At 28.8% G+C, this 21,451-nt stretch overlaps 1 protein-coding gene across 1 annotated transcript; it reads left to right on the top strand.

The window, feature by feature from the left end:
* Window positions 1–1,075: 1,075 nt before the first annotated feature.
* Window positions 1,076–20,324, top strand: PIG-U (phosphatidylinositol glycan anchor biosynthesis class U). The gene is made up of 7 exons (XM_075360334.1): window positions 1,076–1,487; window positions 2,611–2,810; window positions 2,954–3,158; window positions 7,539–7,767; window positions 13,774–14,045; window positions 16,829–16,971; window positions 19,627–20,324. Exons 1-7 carry the CDS (start codon window positions 1,358–1,360, stop codon window positions 19,750–19,752), a joined length of 1,305 nt encoding a protein of 434 aa, XP_075216449.1. The 5' UTR covers window positions 1,076–1,357; the 3' UTR covers window positions 19,753–20,324.
* Window positions 20,325–21,451: the final 1,127 nt, after the last annotated feature.

The raw sequence follows: 21,451 nt of genomic DNA, 5'->3' as shown, positions 1-21,451 counted from the left end.
TCATAATATTGACATACATCAACCAACAGACAAAGAAAGAACTGCTGACATTTTGTTTGAGAAAGGTTTTACAGTAACCATCAAAATAAGCACAGCAACCTAGTATTATACTAACCAAAACTCCAGCGATTCCATTCAATAATGCATTGGTCAGACTGAATATCTTCACCCACAGATACAGACACAAACAAAACAAATCAAGTTTGTTGTATCACAGCAACAAGACGCACATGTTATATAGTAAAAGTAGGCAACATATTCTTGAGAAGCTAATAATTCGTAAATTTGTTACAATCTACCATAAAATATAAAACGGAAAAGAATAGTTAGGCTTTAGACAAAGTTTAATACATTTTTGGTAAAATTAACAGTTGTTTGTTATTAGAAAAAAAACTTAATTTTGCTTCCTCACAACAGTCTTCAGAACAACCTATTCACTAGTTTTCTACAGAATCATTAGTGAGTAAAATTATTTTTTAAATGAAGGGCCTCTAACTATTTTTTACACCCTCTTTTTGGTGTATTTTTACTTTACAAGTCAATATCCACAACGTGCTAATTTTAGATAAATCCAACATCCCAATACAATTGAATTGTGAAATTTATAAGCAGACGAAAGTCTGCTTATTAAAATCCAAAATACGTAGAATAAATAATCATGCATTAATAATAATAACCATAATCTGAAAGCAAAAGATTCAGTTCAGACTTGGTTGGAATAAAGTTTTGGTGTATAAATATAAAATGTTAATCATTTGGTATACGAAATATTTAATTTCTAGGTTTACTACTTCTTCACCTTCGATGATTTGTGCCTAAACTTTGTATGGCAATTGCACTAGACTTGAATCGATTTTTGAACTTCCTTATACTATAAAAATATTAAAAATTACATTAGAGATAGTTGCATCAATTAATGCTAAAGAATTTTCCGTACTTTTATGTGTGTATATATATATATATATATATATATATATATATATATATATGTATGGAAAATTTTATATATATATATAATATAAAAAATAGTATTTTCAGTTGCAAACAGTAGTAAATTTTCATGTTGCTTAACGTGTGCAGACAAAACGGAAGTTATCCGGGTTTCAAGTTAAAAAGTAAATTTTTTTGGGCGTATTTTGAAAGTTCATTAATGATTTTGATATATAATAATTTTTATACCTTCTTCTCACTATGAATATAATATGAACGTTTATTTAGTGTGGCCTACTAAAAGTTGTCCGGAAAATGTTAATTTTTGTGGTTTCTGTTTGTTGTTTAGGTTGAATTCAAAACATAACCTATGAAGTAGTTACAAAATATAACCTATTGAGTAGTTATAAACCAAAAATTAGCTTTTATGGAAAACCTTCTGATATTAGAATATATTGTAGCAGCCATTATAAGGCTATGGCTCAGTATTTCAGATTATAAAGGAATTATAACAGACAGAGTTGAAATTTCAACCCCTTTAAATTCTTGGAAAAGAGGTAATGTATTAAGAAAAGGCTAAATTTAACGATTTGTAAATGTGTTTGCATAATTTTCTTCCAGTTGGTATTCACCTAGTCCTAAATTAGTATCTAATAAGTATCTTGAATTCATTGCTTTTCAAATGTAATATAAGTGATGATAACTTACTCTTTGAATGAATACTTCTCAACAAGTTTTTTTTATTTATTTTGATTACTGTATCATTGGTGTGAGATTGAACGTCAGTTATTATTTATGAAAATAATATATCATCAGTTCAAACTGCATGAACTTAACTATTTTATCACAGAAAGACATTTATTTTATAAAAGAAGCAATAAAGATTTATAAAAATATTATTCTCCTACTCCTTGTGATTAAGTGTTATGTCTGGGCCTGTGAAAACCGTAGGACTTATTGCTTATATACTGATGTCACAGTAATCAATAAGACGTGAGTGTATACTAGACTGCTAACATTGTATTTACCATTTTATTTTCTAACTCATTCTCAAAAGTTCAACTTAGAATAGTCTGTTGACAATTTAATAACAGCTTCATAAGAAATTTAAGTTTGTTAATTTATTAAAATATGTTATTAGATAGTAAGAATGTCAGCTAAGACGTTATGTACTAAGAACTGTTCATCATTTTTATGAACATGTATACTCCTCCTACCTTTAAGAATATGACTTAATAATATGAAAAGTTAAATTTTCACAATGTTCTACTGATTTCTGGGTAGTGTACATATATTGAGAATGATTTTAATAAACGTATTGTTTTTTTCAATTTATCTACTTGTAGATATTGTAAGTTTTAAGTAATTATTTAGAAGGGTCAAGCGCATTTAAAAGTCATTAATGTTGACATATGATGTGTTCACCACACTGATTGTAAATAAACAAAAGAAATGTTTTGTTGTACATTTTGACTTGTAAAGATTTCAAAATCAAAAAATTACATATCCCCGTAATGGCGAGGGTAACATTTTGAATTTATGTCAATATTTCTTGTGTTTAAATTTTAAATACCACTTTAAAGTTAATTTGACAAGATTAGCGAGGGTTAGGTTTTTGAATTTGTTATTCTTTACAAAGTTGTATGTGTAATTAGTAATTCCAGTTTTTTTCTAAATTAGTTACAGAAGGAGTAGCACTATACAATGAAGGAACAGATCCATATATGGGAGACATGCTTCACGAAACTCCTGTGGGCCTTATAATTTATAATTGGATGTTACAAAATCTGGGAGACAATATTATGTTTGCATTTATTATATGTGATCTTATTACAGCACAGCTGTTATTTTCAACTGCTAAACATTTCATTTGTTACTTGGTGAGTATAAGTTTGTTTATATCAGTTTTCTTCTCTAAGTACAGAGAAGCACATCCAATAATTCTGTATAAATCTTTACTGTATTAGTAACATTTTAAGTATTTTTTAATCAGTTAATATATCTTTTAATTACATTTTTGCAGTTATCTCGACAAGAAAAAGAAAAGGATAATTATGCGAAAGTTAGTCCTCAGCTATTAGTAAGCCCAGATGATGTTCAGATGGGTCCTGTTTTTGTTGCTTCTGCATACCTTTTCAATCCATATATTGTGCTGTCTTGTGCTGCACAGACTACTACTGTTTTTGCAAACTTGTTTCTTGCCATGACTTTTTATTCAATGTTAAAAGGTATGTATTTTTAAAATTTATAGTTTTGACCTCTGTAACTCTAGAGAAGATTCATATATAAGAATTTGATATCAAATAACTGATCTCTGTTGTATGAATAATACAACAGACAGTTGAATATAATAATATGACAGTTTGAAAAAACCCTGGATTCATTAGGTGCCACATTTTCTAATCAATTCCACCAAATTGTTTAGAATTCATGAAGCAGGTTGTGATTCTGTTATTTTGAGGCTCTGTAAAATATTTTATAACTAACTAACTTAAAAAAACTAATTTTAAGTTATGAAAACAGCTATTCATGTATTACATATTTTATAAAAATATTTTTTAGTTGAGGTAATTATAAAAATATTAACATAAACTATTAAAATAAATTTGAAGATCTTATAATTCATTGATAAATATATTTAAAGAGATCAAGTAAATTGTCATTAAAATGATAATCCTGCCATATAAACTCAGCAAGATATGAGCGTGAGTGCTCTGCCTTGTCCCACATTCCACTTTATTCCAATATTTAGCAATCTTCACATACTATCTATCATTTATCTAATATCATCAGATATAGGTAGACAAAATTTTCTGTGTAGTTCATAGTTCAGTGAACGTAATTGCCTGGTAAATTTAAGTAATAATTGTGGTCCCTAGTTTGATGATGAATCATCATCTTAATTTCCCTATAATTCAAGTTTCCTTGGGTTGGGCCTTCTACAAAATTTCTCCACCTGTCTCGATTCATGAACCGTCTCTCTTCAGTTTCACTCACCACATCTTTTCATCTTCCTCTATCACTGTATTTATCCATTTCAGTCTTGGTCTACTCCTTGATGTTTCCTCCACATACAAATATCCTTTTTGGTAATCTTTTCTCATCCATCCTTTCAATAAACCCAAACCACCTGAGCTTTGATCTTCCAATTAACTCGACAATGCTTCCCAATTTCAGTTTGTCTTGCCTCGTGTACTCTTGTGCTTATTTCTTTAACCAGCCTCCCATCCTCAGAAAAACTATTCCCAAATAAGTAAACTTTTTTACCCTTTATATTTTCCTGCCATTCATAATGTCCATTGAATTTTCCTTTTTTTCTGTCTTTTTTCTTTTCTATCACTTTTCTCAACATTAAACTGAATTCCACACATTTGAATTTCTTTGTTGTACACTATGTCCCTTTCAGCCCTCTCTATATACCAGGTCGTCTGCAAATAACAGTTGCACATTCCTTCTGTTATTTCCTTTTTAACTTTTTTGAAGAGTCCATCCATAATTGTTATAAATAAAAGTGGAGATATCACACTTCTTTTTCTCAACTCATTCTTTATTTCAAACCAGTCTGACTTCCCTAGCCATGTCCTGACACATCTCTGCCCCTCCTCACACATAGCTTTAACCATCTGTACATCCACTTTATCCACATTTCTTTCTTCTAGCACCTGCCACACCTATCCACACTATCATGCCTTTACTGTGTTCAGAAATACCATTATCATTTTCTTATAATCTCACTTCTTCTCACTTACTTTCTCAGTGCAGATATAGCATCTGTAATGGACTTACTATATCTAAATCCCAACTGTTCCTCTTCCAACCCTCCCTCATCCATCTTCCTTCTAATGCAGTTTTCCAATACCCTTTCAAACAGCTTTACCATGCGTGGAAGCAACATTGTGTGGAAATAACATGCTGTCTCTTTTTTAAATATGGGGATTATTATTCTCTTTTTCCGTTCTTCTGGAATCACCTTTGTTTTCCATATATTTCTGTACAGTCTACACAGCCTCTGAAAATCACAAACTCCTGCAGTCTTCACCATCAGTGCTTTCCTCATTAATTCTTGGTGATTTGCCTAGTTTCATTTTTCTTAAAGGATCCTTTGTCTCCTTCATCATTATGTATCATCTTTTTTTGTCCCCACTTCCCTCACCACTACCCTGTTCTTTTCCTCCCTTCTTTCTCCAAATCAATTTGGATTGCTGAATGATCAGCAAAAACATTGGTGGCTCTGTTTTCTGCTGTAACTAAAAAAAACATTCCTTATTCTCTCTACAAATGCCCCCAAACACCTATTGCTGAGACAGCCTTGCCCAAAATTGTTTTTCCTGTATGAGATTTTCAATATTTTAACATTTAATCCAAGACCACCGACTTGTGTTATTATTTAATAAGTAGTGGACTTATAATTTCTTGCATATAATTTTCCCAGCCTACCTTTACAGCTTTATTATCAATTTGTAGCTTTTTTCTTAAAATTTACCAATAAATAGGCTTTTTGACTGATAATAATCAATAAATGCTCAATAATCATGACTCGATAAAAAAAATTACATTGTTGATAACTGAAAAATGAAGAAAGAAACAGAAGAAAACAGTTAAGTTTAAAAAATGTCAATTTAACAGTAAATGTAATTTATATTCATAAGAGTAATAATGTAAATAAATATAAAATAGATTATTAAATCCAGGGATGAAACAACATCATCAGACAACTTATTAAACGTCTGTTGTTAATAAAATGGCACTCTCCATTATTTTCATTTTATTGCAATGCATGTGAGAGGAAATAACCCCACTTTTCTGTATTGTAATTATTACACTTTTTTTAATACTAACAGAGTTTTCAATAAATCTTTAAGAACATTTTCATAATTTGTAACAGCAAATAAAAAGCCTTGAAGAGAGATAATAAACAACCTTTCAGAAAATTTATGAATCCAATAAACTCTTTGATAATATTCATATAGTAATAATCAAAGGTGTTTGAATTTAATATTATTAGCGTGAAATGATTAATGTAACTGTAATAGATCACTGCTATAATTAAAGTCATACTTTCGTGGAGTATATATATATATATATATATATATATATATATATATATAATATTATATTTTGTACAATTGAATATATAAATTAAACAAATAATTTCTGGTCTGGATTTAATCCACTTTTATTAGAATCCCTTTTGGAATCAATCATATTTTTAATGAAAAACCTTGCCAAATTTAATGAATTTTATTTATATTTTACTTTCAGTCATTTTAGTCAGGTATAATAAAATCTTTTTAAAAATCTATGATACAAGGGTGAGTAAAGGATTATCTGCACTTTCACCATAACACACCTTCAAGGTGTGTCTTCTGCATATATATGCTTAATTGAAACAACTGCATTTACATTTGTAAAATCTGATCCTGATCACATCATTTGCTTTCCAATTATTAGTGTAAATTTGTCCGCTCCACTAGCAGTTTATACCAAGGAGGAACTATAAGCAATGATCCAATTTCTTTGGTCAGAGTTGTGAAATGGGGCTGAAATTCGTTGTAGATTTTTATTACAATATGGGAACAGTCCTTTAATTTCATACAATTTTTTTTCTGTGAACCAAGAAGTTTTAAAGTGGCCAGACGAGTGTGATGCACGAAGAGGAAGCAGGACACCCATCAACCTCTACCACAGACCCCAAGATTCAGTAATCTTGAGAGATGGTTCTGGAAAATAGGTGAGTTATCATCATTAATGAGATAGCATCTTCTTTGAACATTAGTCATAGTTCTACCCATCATATCATCCATGATGAGCTTGGCTTCCATAAAGTCTGTTGTCAAAGAAAGTGTTGTTGCATTACAATACCCACCCACATACTGCTCACCACACTGTTCAAAGCATTAACAAGTTAAAATTTGAAGTACTGGAACAGCTCAGATCTTGCATTTTCTAGTTATTTATGTTAAAATGGGTAAGGTGTGATGGTCCTACTCAGTACAGAACTAAAATTATATTTCATTAGTAGTAAAAATAATTGACTTTATATGAAATTAATTACCATAGTTAATAATACATTTATACTTATATAAATTTTAAGATACAGTATGTAATGGAAATGTATACTGATAGAGAAAAGAAAATAATTTAATAATTAATTATAATAAGCTTGATTGAAACCAAAAATGTGGATTAGGTTACATTTCTAAATTTATTCTGAATACTTCCTTTTTTAATTACAGTGAATATTTTGAAAAGAAACTGATATACTTCAAGATGCTTGCTTATTAAAGGTTTATTAGCTTGTTTTGCAATGAAAGCTTCACTCATTCAAAGTTGCAAGATAATAAATATATATATATATATAAATTAAAGGAAAGTATTAAATTGCTAAATATTAAAATAACAGATTAAATTACTTGTCATTTATTGTTATTATTAATAGCATACAGTTTTATGGTATCTGTCAATAAGTGACATATTTAATATGGCTGATGGCAACCCATGTGGCTATACTAATATTTCATTCTTAATTTTTTGCCACTGTATACATATTTTCCTTTTCTTGTGTATGTAAAGTGATTATGAAAATAAAATTTATGTTATTGTTACAGGTAATGTGGTTTTATGTACTATTGCATTAGCGCTCTCTGCTCAACAGTCATTGTATACTATCATTCTCCTGGTCCCTGTGTGCATGTACATTGCTCAAAACAAGAAAAGTAAATTATTTCATATGACTATGACATGTTTGTGTTTTATTGTTGTACTTTCTGCTCTGGTTTGCTGCTCATATTACATAACTAATTCATGGGATTTTCTTTATTCTACATATGGTTTCATGTAAGTTATTAAACAATGCCATACTTACGAATGTATTTATTTTATTCCTTTGAAAGATGTCATCATTTATATTTTAAATTTAGCATTTCCAAGTAAAAAATAATTTCATGAATAAATTACATGATCATACATTTCCTAATAAATCTGCCTTTCAGATGTTAATTACTAGGAGAGTAAGAAGCCTGAATTAACATAGTCTCAGCAACTGTCAGTTGGAGTTATTGTGTTATCTCTCAGACAGAGTAGGACAATAAGTAAAATGTTTATTAGGAGAGTCGACATGTCTGCCTCAGCTACCAGATTGTTCTAGTAAGCTAATCCAGTTTCCACAGTACCTATAAGGATTAATATTTACACAGTGACTGCACCTTCTCCAATCATTGTAATTAGGTCTGAGATTCATTTTCCTTGTTCTATTGAAAAATACATTTTTCTATTTGTGATGAGAAAGTTTGTATCATGTAAATTATATGCCTCATTTTATAATATTGACTTAATTTTTGTAATTTCTTCTTCAAGTGGTGTAAATATATCATTTCCTCATCATTATTTTTATATACATTTCAGCAAACAGTTATAAAAAATTAAGTACCTGTAATAGTTTCCAAAATTGTAAACTGAGTATATTTTCAGTTGTAAAATATAAATAAATTTAATTAATTTTATTAAAAAAAAGTCACCAATCTAAAAAAAAGAATATATAAAAAAATAAGTAAATTTGTAACTTTATTTTGAATATTATCGTAAGTAAGTCATTTTTAATACCTATATAAAATTCCCATTCCATAAGAAAAGAAATGAACAGTGTACATGTTTTTTACCCACAGAATTTGAAAGTGCTTAAGACATTACACATCATTGATGCACAGAATGCAGCATGTTAATATTTAACTAGTTTGCACTGATAACCTTTCTTTGGTTTGTTATGATTGAAATTCTAACTTTTTTTTTTTAATAATGCTTGATGCTTAATTTGCTCAGTGCAGTGCAGAAACACTAATATTCACTAAGTCTGACCTATGTGTGTCCATGGTGAATTACTTTTTTCCACAGTACCTCATGCCATAATTTACGTAGTCATATTTTCATGTTTTTTGAAGCAAAATTTGTATTAAAAAAATAATAACTTTGGCAAAATGAAAAAAAATTAATTATTAATATTAAACTTGTCTTCCGTCTATACCACATACTGTGTTTTTCAAACTGGTAATTACTGGCCTTCATTTGATCAGCATAATGGAGTGCTAAAAGTACTTTTGAGAATAGAAACACTCCTAAGTGCATAAACTACAAAGATTAAGAGTGACAATGCTAGGAAACGCAGAAAGTAACACTCATCATTTCGGTCAAAATATTATTTTATATTTATATTATTTTAATTATTTTTTATAAAAAAAAAAGAAACAATAAAAATAAGAAAGGAAACAATGTAAAATATCATATACATTTGAAGCATCAATGTATCATCAGTCCCTTCATAGAGTTCAGTATGATGCATTAATGGGTCATTAGCACTCAACACTTTAAGTTATTGTTTATGTAAAGCTAATGAGATGAATGAATGGTGATGGTGGTGGAATCACCCAAGACGTTTAATGTTTGCTTAGCTAATGACTAAATTATTAATGTATGAAAGAATTTATTATATTAAAATTTAATTTTCACTTTCACCTCAGAATTTAATTGCTGTTTTGTTCACTAATATACAATTTTAATTTTAATTTTTGTTATGTACTAATATTAACAAGATGTTTCTTTGAAATAACCTCTTTGATCCTGAAGTATCACATTTTTCTTGTTGTTATAATATGCAGCATTTAAAAAATAGTGATCATATTATTGAATTAAAATAAAGTTTAAAAAAATAAAATTATATATTTATTTTTTACCATTTCAAGACTAATTATGTCATAATAAATTGGAAGGTATTTTTGTTTTCCTAATGTCATTGTTTTTGTTGATGGTGTTCCTATTTTATAGTTATGTTGTATACAGTGTATTATATAAGGGAAAATATGCTAGTCAGGTCAAATTATATCTTGATCTGACAAAGGTACAGGTTCAAATTGAAGAAGAAACAGAAGTAGTTAAGATGGGAATAGGAGTTAGACAGGATGCTGCATGTCACCAATCCTTTTTAAAATTTATGGAGACCAATTAATTGTGGAAGCTTTGGAAGACGTAGAGGATGGTGACTGTGTGACAGTAGAAGGGAAAAAATAAAGACAATTAAATAGCAGATGATCAAGTTGTAATGACTACAGCTGAAGAGAATCTACAATAAATGATTGATAGAAAAACCAATGTGGGAGAAAAACACGGAATGAGAATAAATGCTGATAAATCCAAAGTAACGAGAATATTGAGGGAATACAGTGTAAGGTGCAACAAAGATTACTATTGAGGAGAAACAATTTGTTTTAAATTCCTTGGAGGCACAATAAAGTTTGATAGAAGTTGCTCTGAGGAAATTAGAAGCAGAATTACGAATGGTAAAATGACATTCAACAAGAACAAAAATATAAATCTGCTTACAACAGTAAGTATACCTATTGATCTGAGAAAGAGATTTGCAAGATGTTTTGTTTGGAGTGTGGTATTGTATGGTGCAGAAACATGGACAATGAAGAAAAGAGAAAATCAATATCTGGTTAGTTTTGAAATGTGACTGGTGGAAAATTCTAGGTATCAACAGGCGAGAGAGAGAGTAACTAATGGTCAGGTCTTGACAAATATAAATGAAAGTAGGAGTTTGATTTAGACAATACAAAAAAAAACGGTAATTGGATAGATGACATCCTAAGGTGTGACTGCATTCAAAAAGTATTAATCAAAGGAAAGATTGCTGGTGTGAAGGGAGGAGGAGGAAGGAGGATAAGATCGTAGGGTGGTTTGAAAGGGAGACAAGGATACTATAATTTAAAAGAAAAAGCTCAGAACAGATCATCATGGAGAATGCTTAATACCTGAGTAGACAGTTACGTTAAAGAAGATGATGCAGGTGGCTGAAAAGTAACATATCTTCCTCTAACTTTTGTTATAATTGAGATAACAGGATATGGTTTGCAGCATTCTTCAATGAACATATATTTCACTCTGATTTTTGGATGGAAACTCAAAAATTTCAAATGGGATCAGCTGTCATTTGATGTATCATTTTAAAGAATTCAATGAGATGAGAAAAATGATACAATTAAAATTAATTCTGATCACCCATCCAAATGGTGGCCAACAATGTGTTTGTTTCAGATATCTAGAACTACAGTTGTATTCTCACCTTTAATTTTTTTGTTATCTGAGGTGTCCTGATTCTCCCTTTGAAAATCTTCTCCGATAAGAGAAGCTAACTTAGTAAACCCCAATTTTGAGTATTCAGCCAGCCTCCAGGGGTTGTTCAACAATTTTAAATAGTACATGTGGCCATGTGATACTTTGTTATAAAAAAAATATAAATTTTGACTATTTAAACCCAAAGGGCAATAAAAAATGCTGTTATATTAATTAAAAATTTTTCAAATACTTCTTTTAATTAAATTTACATTATTGAAGAATTTAATTTAATTTAAGTAAATAACAGTTTGAAGTTTAATTACCTTTTATATCTCATTTATCCTACCTTTTATTAAAAAAATCTTACAATTTCATATATTAAAAATTTGCCTAATAAAATGTTTTGCTTCATCACCTCATATAAATGTTCAAACTGCCCTCCCTGTTCCTCCATATAATAATATAGATACTGGTTGAAAGCACTCGCATTATCAAAAGTTTCTGGTGAAATCTTCTTACATTTATCTCATTGCATTTTTTTAATTCTTTGAGAGATGTTGGCTGTGAACTATAAATGGTTGATTTTGAATGCCCCACAGGAAGAAGTCAAGGGGATTCAGGTCAGGTGACCTGTCTGTCAATTCAATATTACCACGTCAACCTATCCAAAGATTTGGAAATTGTTGGAAATGCTGGTTTAACGCATTTCTCATACTGTGAGCATAGTGTGGAGGAGCATCATCTAACTGGAAAAACATATCTTCATTCATGAATAAAGGTTTCTGTTAGGTCTATGAGCTATTTTCAATCAAATTATTGTGAGCTGGAATTGTCTTGCTTGTTTAGCAAAGCATAGTACATATTACCATTTATGACAAATGACCCAAGAGGTGTATATATAACCAATTATTCCAGCCCGTACATTTAACAGTTCTGGATGCTGGGAATAACTTTCATGATATCAGTGAGGATTTTCTTGGAACTAGTACCTACTATTATGTCTTGTTTACAGCTCCATATAAAGTAAATGAGACTCTTCGTCAATGAATATGCTGAAGCATAAAATAGTTCTTAACATTTATCTCTGTCAAAATTTCACTGAATTCAACATGGAGTTGATAGAAAGTATCAAAATCATTTTCAATAAGTTCTTGTGCTAATTGAATCTTTTATGGTTGGTATTTATGTTTTTTTAATATTTTTGCACTGACCACTTAGATAAATTATTATTTTGTGTGAACGCTCTTGCTGAGGTGTTAGACTATTAACAGAAATTTCTGGTAATATTCCTTCTTCAGTAACTTCATCTGTACTGGGTTGACCAGGCATTTTATCATCTAAAATGCTATCAGAGCATTGACATTTTTCTATTAAACTTCCAACTGCAATCTTAATTGTATAAATTAAGATGCTGCGCATTAAGTGCATTAGCTGTTCCTTTCCATGTTTTTATTTTTCCAAATAAAAATAATATTTTTAATCTTTCTTGAATTGCAAAAAACATTTTTTTATCCAAGAATATTTTTTATCGATATGGTTTTTTAATTTAGTTAAAAAACAAAGCCAGGTTTCTGTCAGGTTAAACTTTTTTATTTTAAATAAGTTTTTTAATTTTGATTTTTACCTTTTTTTTGTTTTTTGACCTTAGTAATTTAAACTTTTTTAAGCTGACTAATAAAGAAACACAAGACTTCATCCAAAAATAATACTAAAGCAGTTACACTTCAACATCTGTTAGCCGGTTATCACAAAATCAACAATGAATATAGATTTTTTTAAATGTAACACCTTTGTTTAATTGTTATTTAATTAGTGTTTACATTGCCAACTTCTGAAATAAAAATAATTACTTTCTTAAAAGTTTCTTATGAAATAAAATTAATGTTAAAAAAACAAGTAAAGTAATTTTTTCAATTTTTATTTTCATAATGACATTTGTGGTTGCCATTTTGGTTTAATTTTTTTGAATTTAACTTTTTTTGATACAGTTTTATTTGCCTTGCAAAGGCCTTTAAAACAACAGAGTATCACATAACCATTTGTCACATTTAAATGTTTTAAGCTGCCCCTGCCCCTGAAGGCTAAATATTCTAAATTGGACCTTACTGAGTTATCTTTTCTTATTGGAGAAGATTTCCAAACAAAGAATCAGGATACCTCAAATAACAAAAAAATTAAAGGGGAGCATACAACCATAGTTTTAACTAAAACATTGTTGACCTCCATTTTGGATTGGATGATCAGAATTTAGTTTTAATTGTATAATTTGTCTTGTCTCATTGAAGTCTTTAAAATTATATATCAAATGACCATTGGTTCCATTTGAAATGTTTGAGTTGTCACTCAAAAATCAAAGAATGAAATATATGTTCATAAACAAAGCTGCAAATCACATCTTGTTATCTCAATTATAACAAAAGTTTGAGGAGGATGTAAGTTATTTTTCAGCATCCAATGTATATATATATATCAAAATTAGATTGCTTCCTTTACTTCTTCCTCCTTCCCATTTTAAATAACTAATTTTGATTAGGTGAATTTATATACATCACACTTAAAAATGATATAGTTGATAATAATTAATGGGCTACAATTTGTTTTATACAATTTATTTAATTTTTTTTAACCTAAGTTTGTGTTATTTATAATTAAACTTATTGTTGTTTATTTTGTTCAATAATTGCATTTGGTAAAACACTAAATATGTTCTAAATTCTGTTATTATTTGTTTTGCAGTTTAACAGTACCTGATTTAAGACCAAATATAGGACTCTTCTGGTACTTTTTTACAGAAATGTTTGAGCACTTCAGGGTGTTATTCCTTTGTGCCTTTCAAATGAATGCTAGTATACTTTACCTTGGTCCTTTGGCATTTCGTTTACATGCAGAGCCAATGCTGTTAGCAACAAGTCTTACCACATTGATTGCCATATTTAAGTCATATCCTAGTATTGGGGATGTTGGATTCTATCTTGCATTACTTCCAATGTGGAAACATTTATTTCATTGTAAGTATTATACTTTCCTTCTATATGTTAATTTAGGTGTTTTTAATTATATATTTCTTCATTGAAATATTTAGTACACATGACAATTTTTTACACTGGAAACTAAGAGTAGCTACTGAGAATTTTTTTGTGTGAGACTTTTTTTTACATTAAACATGAAAAACTCTATATATGTTGCCAGTATGTACTTAGAGGCTAAAATGCTACTACTTCATCTCAGTGGGAAGGGGAGCACTAAAATATTTAATTTTGATGTAATCAACTGGATCCCTGGTTTCCTATATATAAAATTTTTATTTTTGATCATGGTTTTGTAGCAGCAAATACTTTACTTTAAAAGAATTTCCATGCCATATTTATTCATGTAATCACACCATCGCTTAATTCATTCACCTGAATTCTTAAACAATATTTTTAAAAAATAACATTTTAATACATTTGAAAATTTTATTTTCAAGATCTTGGGGTGAATTTTCAATCTCACTTGTATGTTAGCCTGTTTGAAGGATTCTTGGAAGTGGTTAATGTAAGAGTAATAACGGATTAATTCCAAAAATACTACTACAAACACCCCCACCCACACCTTTACTGTTAATGGAATTTTCTTTTCATTGATTGACAGTTACTGCCTGCTAGGGTAACAGTTGACCTTGCAGGATTCTCTTTTCATTACTGAGGGTATGTAAATACCTACTATTCACACAGTTTACTGTTGTTTTCTTGGCATGAACCAGTAATTACCATTGCATTGCCAGTGGCAATTATAGAGAAAAGTAATGTTTTTTAAATGCTTAAGAGCAGTACTGAATATTCTATTTATACTGCAAGTTTCAAATTAAAAGTGATTTAATATGCAAAGAAACATGGAAATACAGCAGCTGGACATGAGTTCAGAATTCCTGAATTTAATTTGGAGTAAATAAAAACAGGCTCTTCCCAAACTAATTTATCGAGGAAAGCATTCCGAAGTTCGAAGACTAGAAAGTTTGCCCAACTTGAAGAAGTGTTATTTACTAGATTAAAGAATTGCATAACAATTATGTTTGTGTGTTTCACGTGAAACAATATGTTTCAAGATGCAGGAGTAGGCTATATAAGAAACCTGAAGAAATATAAAGAGCAGAGCATCAGTTTACTAATTTCAAAGCAAGCAGAAGCTGGACATGTTGCTTTATGAAAGGGAAAGGCTTATCACTGAGAAGGTGAACAAACACCATTGTATCAATGTTTCACAAATGACTTGAATGACCAAAATTATAAATTTTCATAAGCATGTCATTAATGTAGGAAAACAAACAATTTTTGTTGTCTTAAATAGGCAATGCTGATCAGACATCAGGCATTTCTTTACATGCCAAGCAACACCACCATTTGTAAAAAAGGGTCTAAAAGTATACCAGTGTGAATAATTAAGGTGGACTGTGATGCTTTCAATAGTGGACGAAGGAACAAAACTACCACCTGACATCATTTTTAAGATAAAACCTTGTCTTAGGTAATTGTACCCAAAGAAATTCATGTTCCCATCAGGCAAAAAGGTTGAAGGGATGTAAATTTAGTTCATGATTGGTTGTACACAGTTTGGAATAAGCTATCTGGTGCATTGCTTTGGAAGCCCTCTCTTCTTCTCTGGGACAGTTTTCACTGTCATTAGGGGATGATGCAAAACAACTTCTTACTGAGATTATGACTTCTGGCCATTATCCCTTTTTACATTAGTTTTACATTAGTGTTGCAACCTTTAGATGTCACCGTCAACAAGCCTCTTAAAGGCAACATGAGATTTGTATGCAAAATGAATGGCTGAAGAGGGACACAGTTTGACATAAACTTGATTGATAAGATGCCCATTGTTTTAACAGATGTGTTCCTGGGTAGTGAAGGCATAGGACAAGGTGGATCAATGCGTAATTGTTCTGATTTTTTTTGAAGATTGGAATTTCCACTGCTCTGGATGCCAATGAGAATGATACTTCATGGGAGACTGAAGAAAATGTGGGTGAAAAAGTGAATCAGAGGAGGACTACAGGAGGAGGTTCTGAGAAAGAGTTAATAAATACCAGTCAAATACAATTTTCTCAGTGATTATCACATTTTACTTTTATTATAAACCTATCTAAAATCATTTCCTTCCATAAGTCATGAGTCTACTTTTAGATAAAAAATATTGGTCAAAAAAGTCAGTGAATTACATGAGTAAATACGGTATATTACCCATTTTACAACAATACACGTTTAATAGTTACAAGTCTTTTGGTTGATATTTAAGTTAATTTTTTTATTATAAAATTCTCTGGAAGGTCTTGAAAATTTTTATTTAAAAAAAACTTAATAAATATAAAATTAAATTTTATTCTACTTAACCTTAGGTACTTAAGTTAAATACAAACCTTATAGGTTTGTATTTAACTTTTGTTTTTTGAACTCACACATTCTTCTACATTATATATTCCTCAAAATGTTTATTATGATAATTTACTGCATGATTTTCTGTCTATATTATCTCCCATTAAATCTTGATTTCACTGTTATAATTTGATGTGTAATAACATTTTTTTCTTCAAATTTAATTGGTTATCTTCAAAGAATTAATCAATAGTCTCTGTATAAAAAGTGTAATAGTAACTAAAATGTAAAGAAACTGTAATAAAAATATTTGAAAACATTATTTAAATATTTAATATATGACTGTAAAAATCATTCACCTAATATGTCTTTGTTATTTTAAAAATGTTTCTTCATTTAAGATTCCTTATCAATTAATGTAAATTGTTAATTTTCAGATATGCAGCAAGGATTCATTGTCAGTTGTTTTTTTATTATTACTCTAGTTCTTGGACCTACATTTTGGCATCTTTGGATCTATAATCGTTCAGCAAATGCAAATTTTTATTTTGGTGTTACATTAGCATTTGCCACAGCTCAGGTAATCAGTTTAATTCTGAAAATATAAATGTGATAATAAGCTTGGTATTCATGATAGTACAAACATCTAATCATCCAATTAGGAAAACAATATAAATCCTACCTCTAATTATTGCTTTTTTCTTTTTGATACCATTTATTTTTTTTAGATGCTGAAGAAACGCTTTCCTTTTATTTTTATGTAATAAATATTGCTTAACTATTTTAAATATATAATTATTGGTTTTTGATTATATGGAAATTTAAGTATTAGGAGCCTCAAAAAATGTCTGTCCAAAAATTTAAAAAATAAATAAATAAAAAGTCATTTAAGATAAATCTTGTAGAACTTAACTTTCTTTACAGAATTTCATTTGTTTAGAAAGAATTTTAAACTTTTATAACATTAAAAAAATTTAAAGAAGTTATGAATGAAGTATTTGTATTTTAAATGTAAAAATAAATTGAAAACACATAGCTGAGCAGCATCTAAAAATACTTACTGAAGCTTGCACTTCGTGTACATGTAAGTCATAGATATGTCAAATTTATTGCATAAGCGTGCCTCAGCCAAAAGCTTTGACCTGTTTTAAATTAAAGCAATATAATTTATTAGAATTTAAAAATAAATTAAAAATAAAATTAGCTATTGACTTCTTATTTTGTATTATTTATTTTAATTGTATTGTTAAATTATATTTCATTCAAATAATTAAATATTTTTTTAATTCTGCAATTCGTGGTGAAATTTGCCTGTCATTTTCCAGTGGATAAGGAAGATACTGACAGACCAGTTGTATTGAATATTGGTTCAAGGTGTAATATTAAAAATATTTGTTAAATGATGCAGTTTTTCTATAAATACATGAGGCAACTGTAGTAGAAAATTTCTCACGTTATAACCATTTCCATATGTCCAAGGCACCTATTGAGCACCTACTGTAAACTCATTTTCAATTTTCAAAGTAATCAAATGTTTGTTATTGTGTATAGTATCTGTAATTTATAACTTCAACATTGATATTTATAACTTTACTGTTTTTTGTGTTATTTTATTTCAGGTTGGGAAATCACATGAATGTGATAAATCAGAGCATGTGTCCATAAAAAACTTGTATGATTCATTGATGTGTCACCTTTTTTCCCAGTGTAGCTGCATATCATCATAATTTATGTTAGAATTTTTTTATGTATTTGAAGCAAAAAGGCAAAATGAAAAAATTATTATTATTGTTTTCATTTATTTATTAACTTAAAGAATAATAATATGCTAAATAAAAATTGATTATAAATATTTCAATCATTAAGCTATTAATGAGTAATAAATGGAGAATATGGATTGGCCCAGTCAAAATAATATTTTTTCTTTATGTTACATTATTTAAATGTTTTTTAATAGTAAAGAAACAGGGATAAACTTTAAATAATTATCAGAATTATGGAAACTGCGAGGATGAAGTGAGCATATTGAAAAAATCTTTCCGAGGTACAGCATAACATAAACTATCCCAAGCCAGCTACCTGAGTTTAAATAACAGAAATATAAAATAACGTAGAGATTTGACCCTTCAACACGTCATCAATCCCTTGGCAGAGTTCAGTATGGTGTGTCAATTAGTCATTATTGTTCAATTTGTTAATGGATAAAATGAATGGATTATAATCCCAAATAACTCACTTCAGTAATTTCTACCATAATTTGGTTATTTTTAATGCATTTAAACAAAAGAGATGTCATTTTTTCATGATAAGATACTTAAAAATTTTTTCTAAGGAAACATTAAAAAAGACCATTCATTTATAGATATTTTAATGATTAAAGATATATAATTACCATTATTTAATTTTATCATTGAGAATGTTTATTTAAATAAGATATAATAACTTGATTTAAAATTTAATAAATATATTTAACCTCAAATTCCTGTTTGTATTATTTATAGTAATGAATGATTTTATCATTGAAATACTTTTTCATTGTTTTGACAATGTTTGTAATAAAAAAATTTTAATTAAAATAATACCAATCTCTTCTTGAGATATATCTCAAAAACACAAAATGGCCAACAGATAGAAATTAGGCACTTCTGGGTGTCAATAGGAACTTTTCTTTGTATTCAGGTTAAGGAAAATTTGTTTGAATCTATTCCCAGTTTTGCTACATATTCAGGACAGTATTTCATTATTTTAAAAAATTAGCCTAAGCGTATAATGTCCAGTAAAATAACTGTAATGTGAACTATGATGTATCGTTTTTCAATAATTTTAAATAAATTTCTCTAAGAAAGCTCCCAGTATTGGTGATAGAAGTTGAAAGGTAAACTTTTAAATTAATGAAAAAGTTACCATGATGTAGAAAATCTTAATATGAAGGTAACTTAATAAATCAATTTAAATTATTTATAAATCTGTATAACAGATCATTGTTTGCTGAATTTTGTTTTTGAGCAGAAAAAAACCTTTGTAGTTCTTTTGGTTCTAAATTCTCTAATTCTCTATATTTTATAAATACTTATTTTTTGGATTTTAATATCCTCAATTATAGATTTATTATTTAGTTATTGTATTGTACTCTTTTAAAGAACAAAGTTGTTGATAAAAAAAGCATCTTCAGCTCATTCAAAATGTTTCATTGCACAAAACCAAAAATAAAGATTTATTTTTTCCTTTGTTTCAGATATTTCTTGTAACAGACCTGCTATTTGCTTATATAAAAAGGGAATATGCTCTTGTTCATGGTCTGCCAAGAACAATTGATGGAAAAGAAGCAAAGCTTGTCTTGGAATCAGCTGGATTTGATTAATTTTTTTTGTAATATATAATATAACCAAATATAAACTGTCTTGAAAATAGTTAATTTATTCTTACAGAAAAATATGTAGTATAAGAGACTGACTGTTTATGAACAAAAATGAACTCATTTTACTCATGTTTATGTTAATATATTTGTAATTTATAAATAAAAAATAAAGCTAAAGAATTTATTAGTTTGTGTTACCAGGAAAATTTAGTAATAAATTATTTTCAGGGTTTTAATTTTTTTTAACTAACATATTTATTTGCCTTTTTCTGTATTGTTACTTTTAATATTTATTTATTATTACTGTACGTTGTATAATAAAAGACATAATGTAGTGTAATATGTAATTTTTTATTTATTTATACTTTGCTTCCTTTACAAATATTTATTAATAAATTAGTTGGTAATTATAGTTTTATAATAACATTGCTACTGTGGTAGTTTGAAATTCCATTAAATTGCACTACTCCAGTAATACTTTACTACAAAGCCTTTTATTTCTTAATTTTTCATAACTGTTGAATTCCTTTGTTTATTATTTAGAGTTTTGAATGATTTTATTGTAATACATTCTCATTGTTATGACAATGTTTGTAATAAATTTTTTTTATTAATTCTTGTTTATATTTTTCCTTCCTTGTGTATTAGTCTTTTTTTAGCAATTATCTCATTCAGTACAAAAGGATCTGCAAAATATTCCACACCACAACCACATTGTTTGAAACACTTAATACCCATCATTGAAAAGTCTACTAATTTATACGAGGTCTGTTCAATAAATAACCGAACTTTTTAATTACGTGCCAATGGAGGTTTTTAGTGGTGTGATTTTTTGATGGATGAAATTTTGTCTCGATGTCATAGCCGTAAACCCAGCTTTCATCTTGTTACAATCCTTTGCATGAATGTTTCATCGTCATCGGCCTATTGGAGTTGTCTGCAATTGTCCACTCGATGCATGTTCAATATTTCAGTCAAAATGTCATGGCATGATCCAATCGAGATGCTCTTTCTGCAAGTTCTCTGACAGCCAATCAGCGATTTGCACATACCAGATCTTTCTCAACGTGTGTGTCATCAGTTGAAATTGAAAGCCATCTTAAGTTGACTGATGATCACTTTTAAATCGTGAAAACCATTCACAGCATTGCATATGACCCATAAGCTTGTTTAAAAATTTGAAAGTTTTCTCCAGTTTCACGCAATATTTTATGTTTTTTATTTTTATGTTGTATCATTGCTCTCGGAAAACGCACATTACAAAAATCACTACTAATACTTAAACATGTTGCACTCAAATAACAATAACGTGAAAACTAAACAAGAGATATGTACAATCCAAGAACATATGGTTACAGAGGAGGTTACGCGGAACACAGTGCTGCTAACCGCATGTCACTAAATATCTTTGTTGGCACGTAATTAAAAAGTTCTGTTATTTTTTGAACAGACCTCATATTTCATAAAAATAAAACATTACTGAAAACTTAAAAATCCTGTAACAAAAGAAAAAAATGTAAAGTGTTTGAAATATCTGAATGTTCCTAAATGTCACACAAAATTGTTTAATTGAACAGTAGCTTATGTATAGCTGTTGCTTAAAAGTTAAAAAGTTGTGTTTTCTGGTGAACAGAGAATTATCATTATCAAAAATGATTACATAACAAGTCATTTAAAAATTTGAAAAATTATTTTCAAAGGG

Source organism: Lycorma delicatula, chromosome 3, assembly GCF_047948215.1.
Source record: "Lycorma delicatula isolate Av1 chromosome 3, ASM4794821v1, whole genome shotgun sequence".
Classification (NCBI taxonomy): domain Eukaryota; kingdom Metazoa; phylum Arthropoda; class Insecta; order Hemiptera; family Fulgoridae; genus Lycorma; species Lycorma delicatula.
Note: the sequence above shows the minus strand (reverse complement) of the source record. Positions and strands in the feature narration are given on the sequence as shown.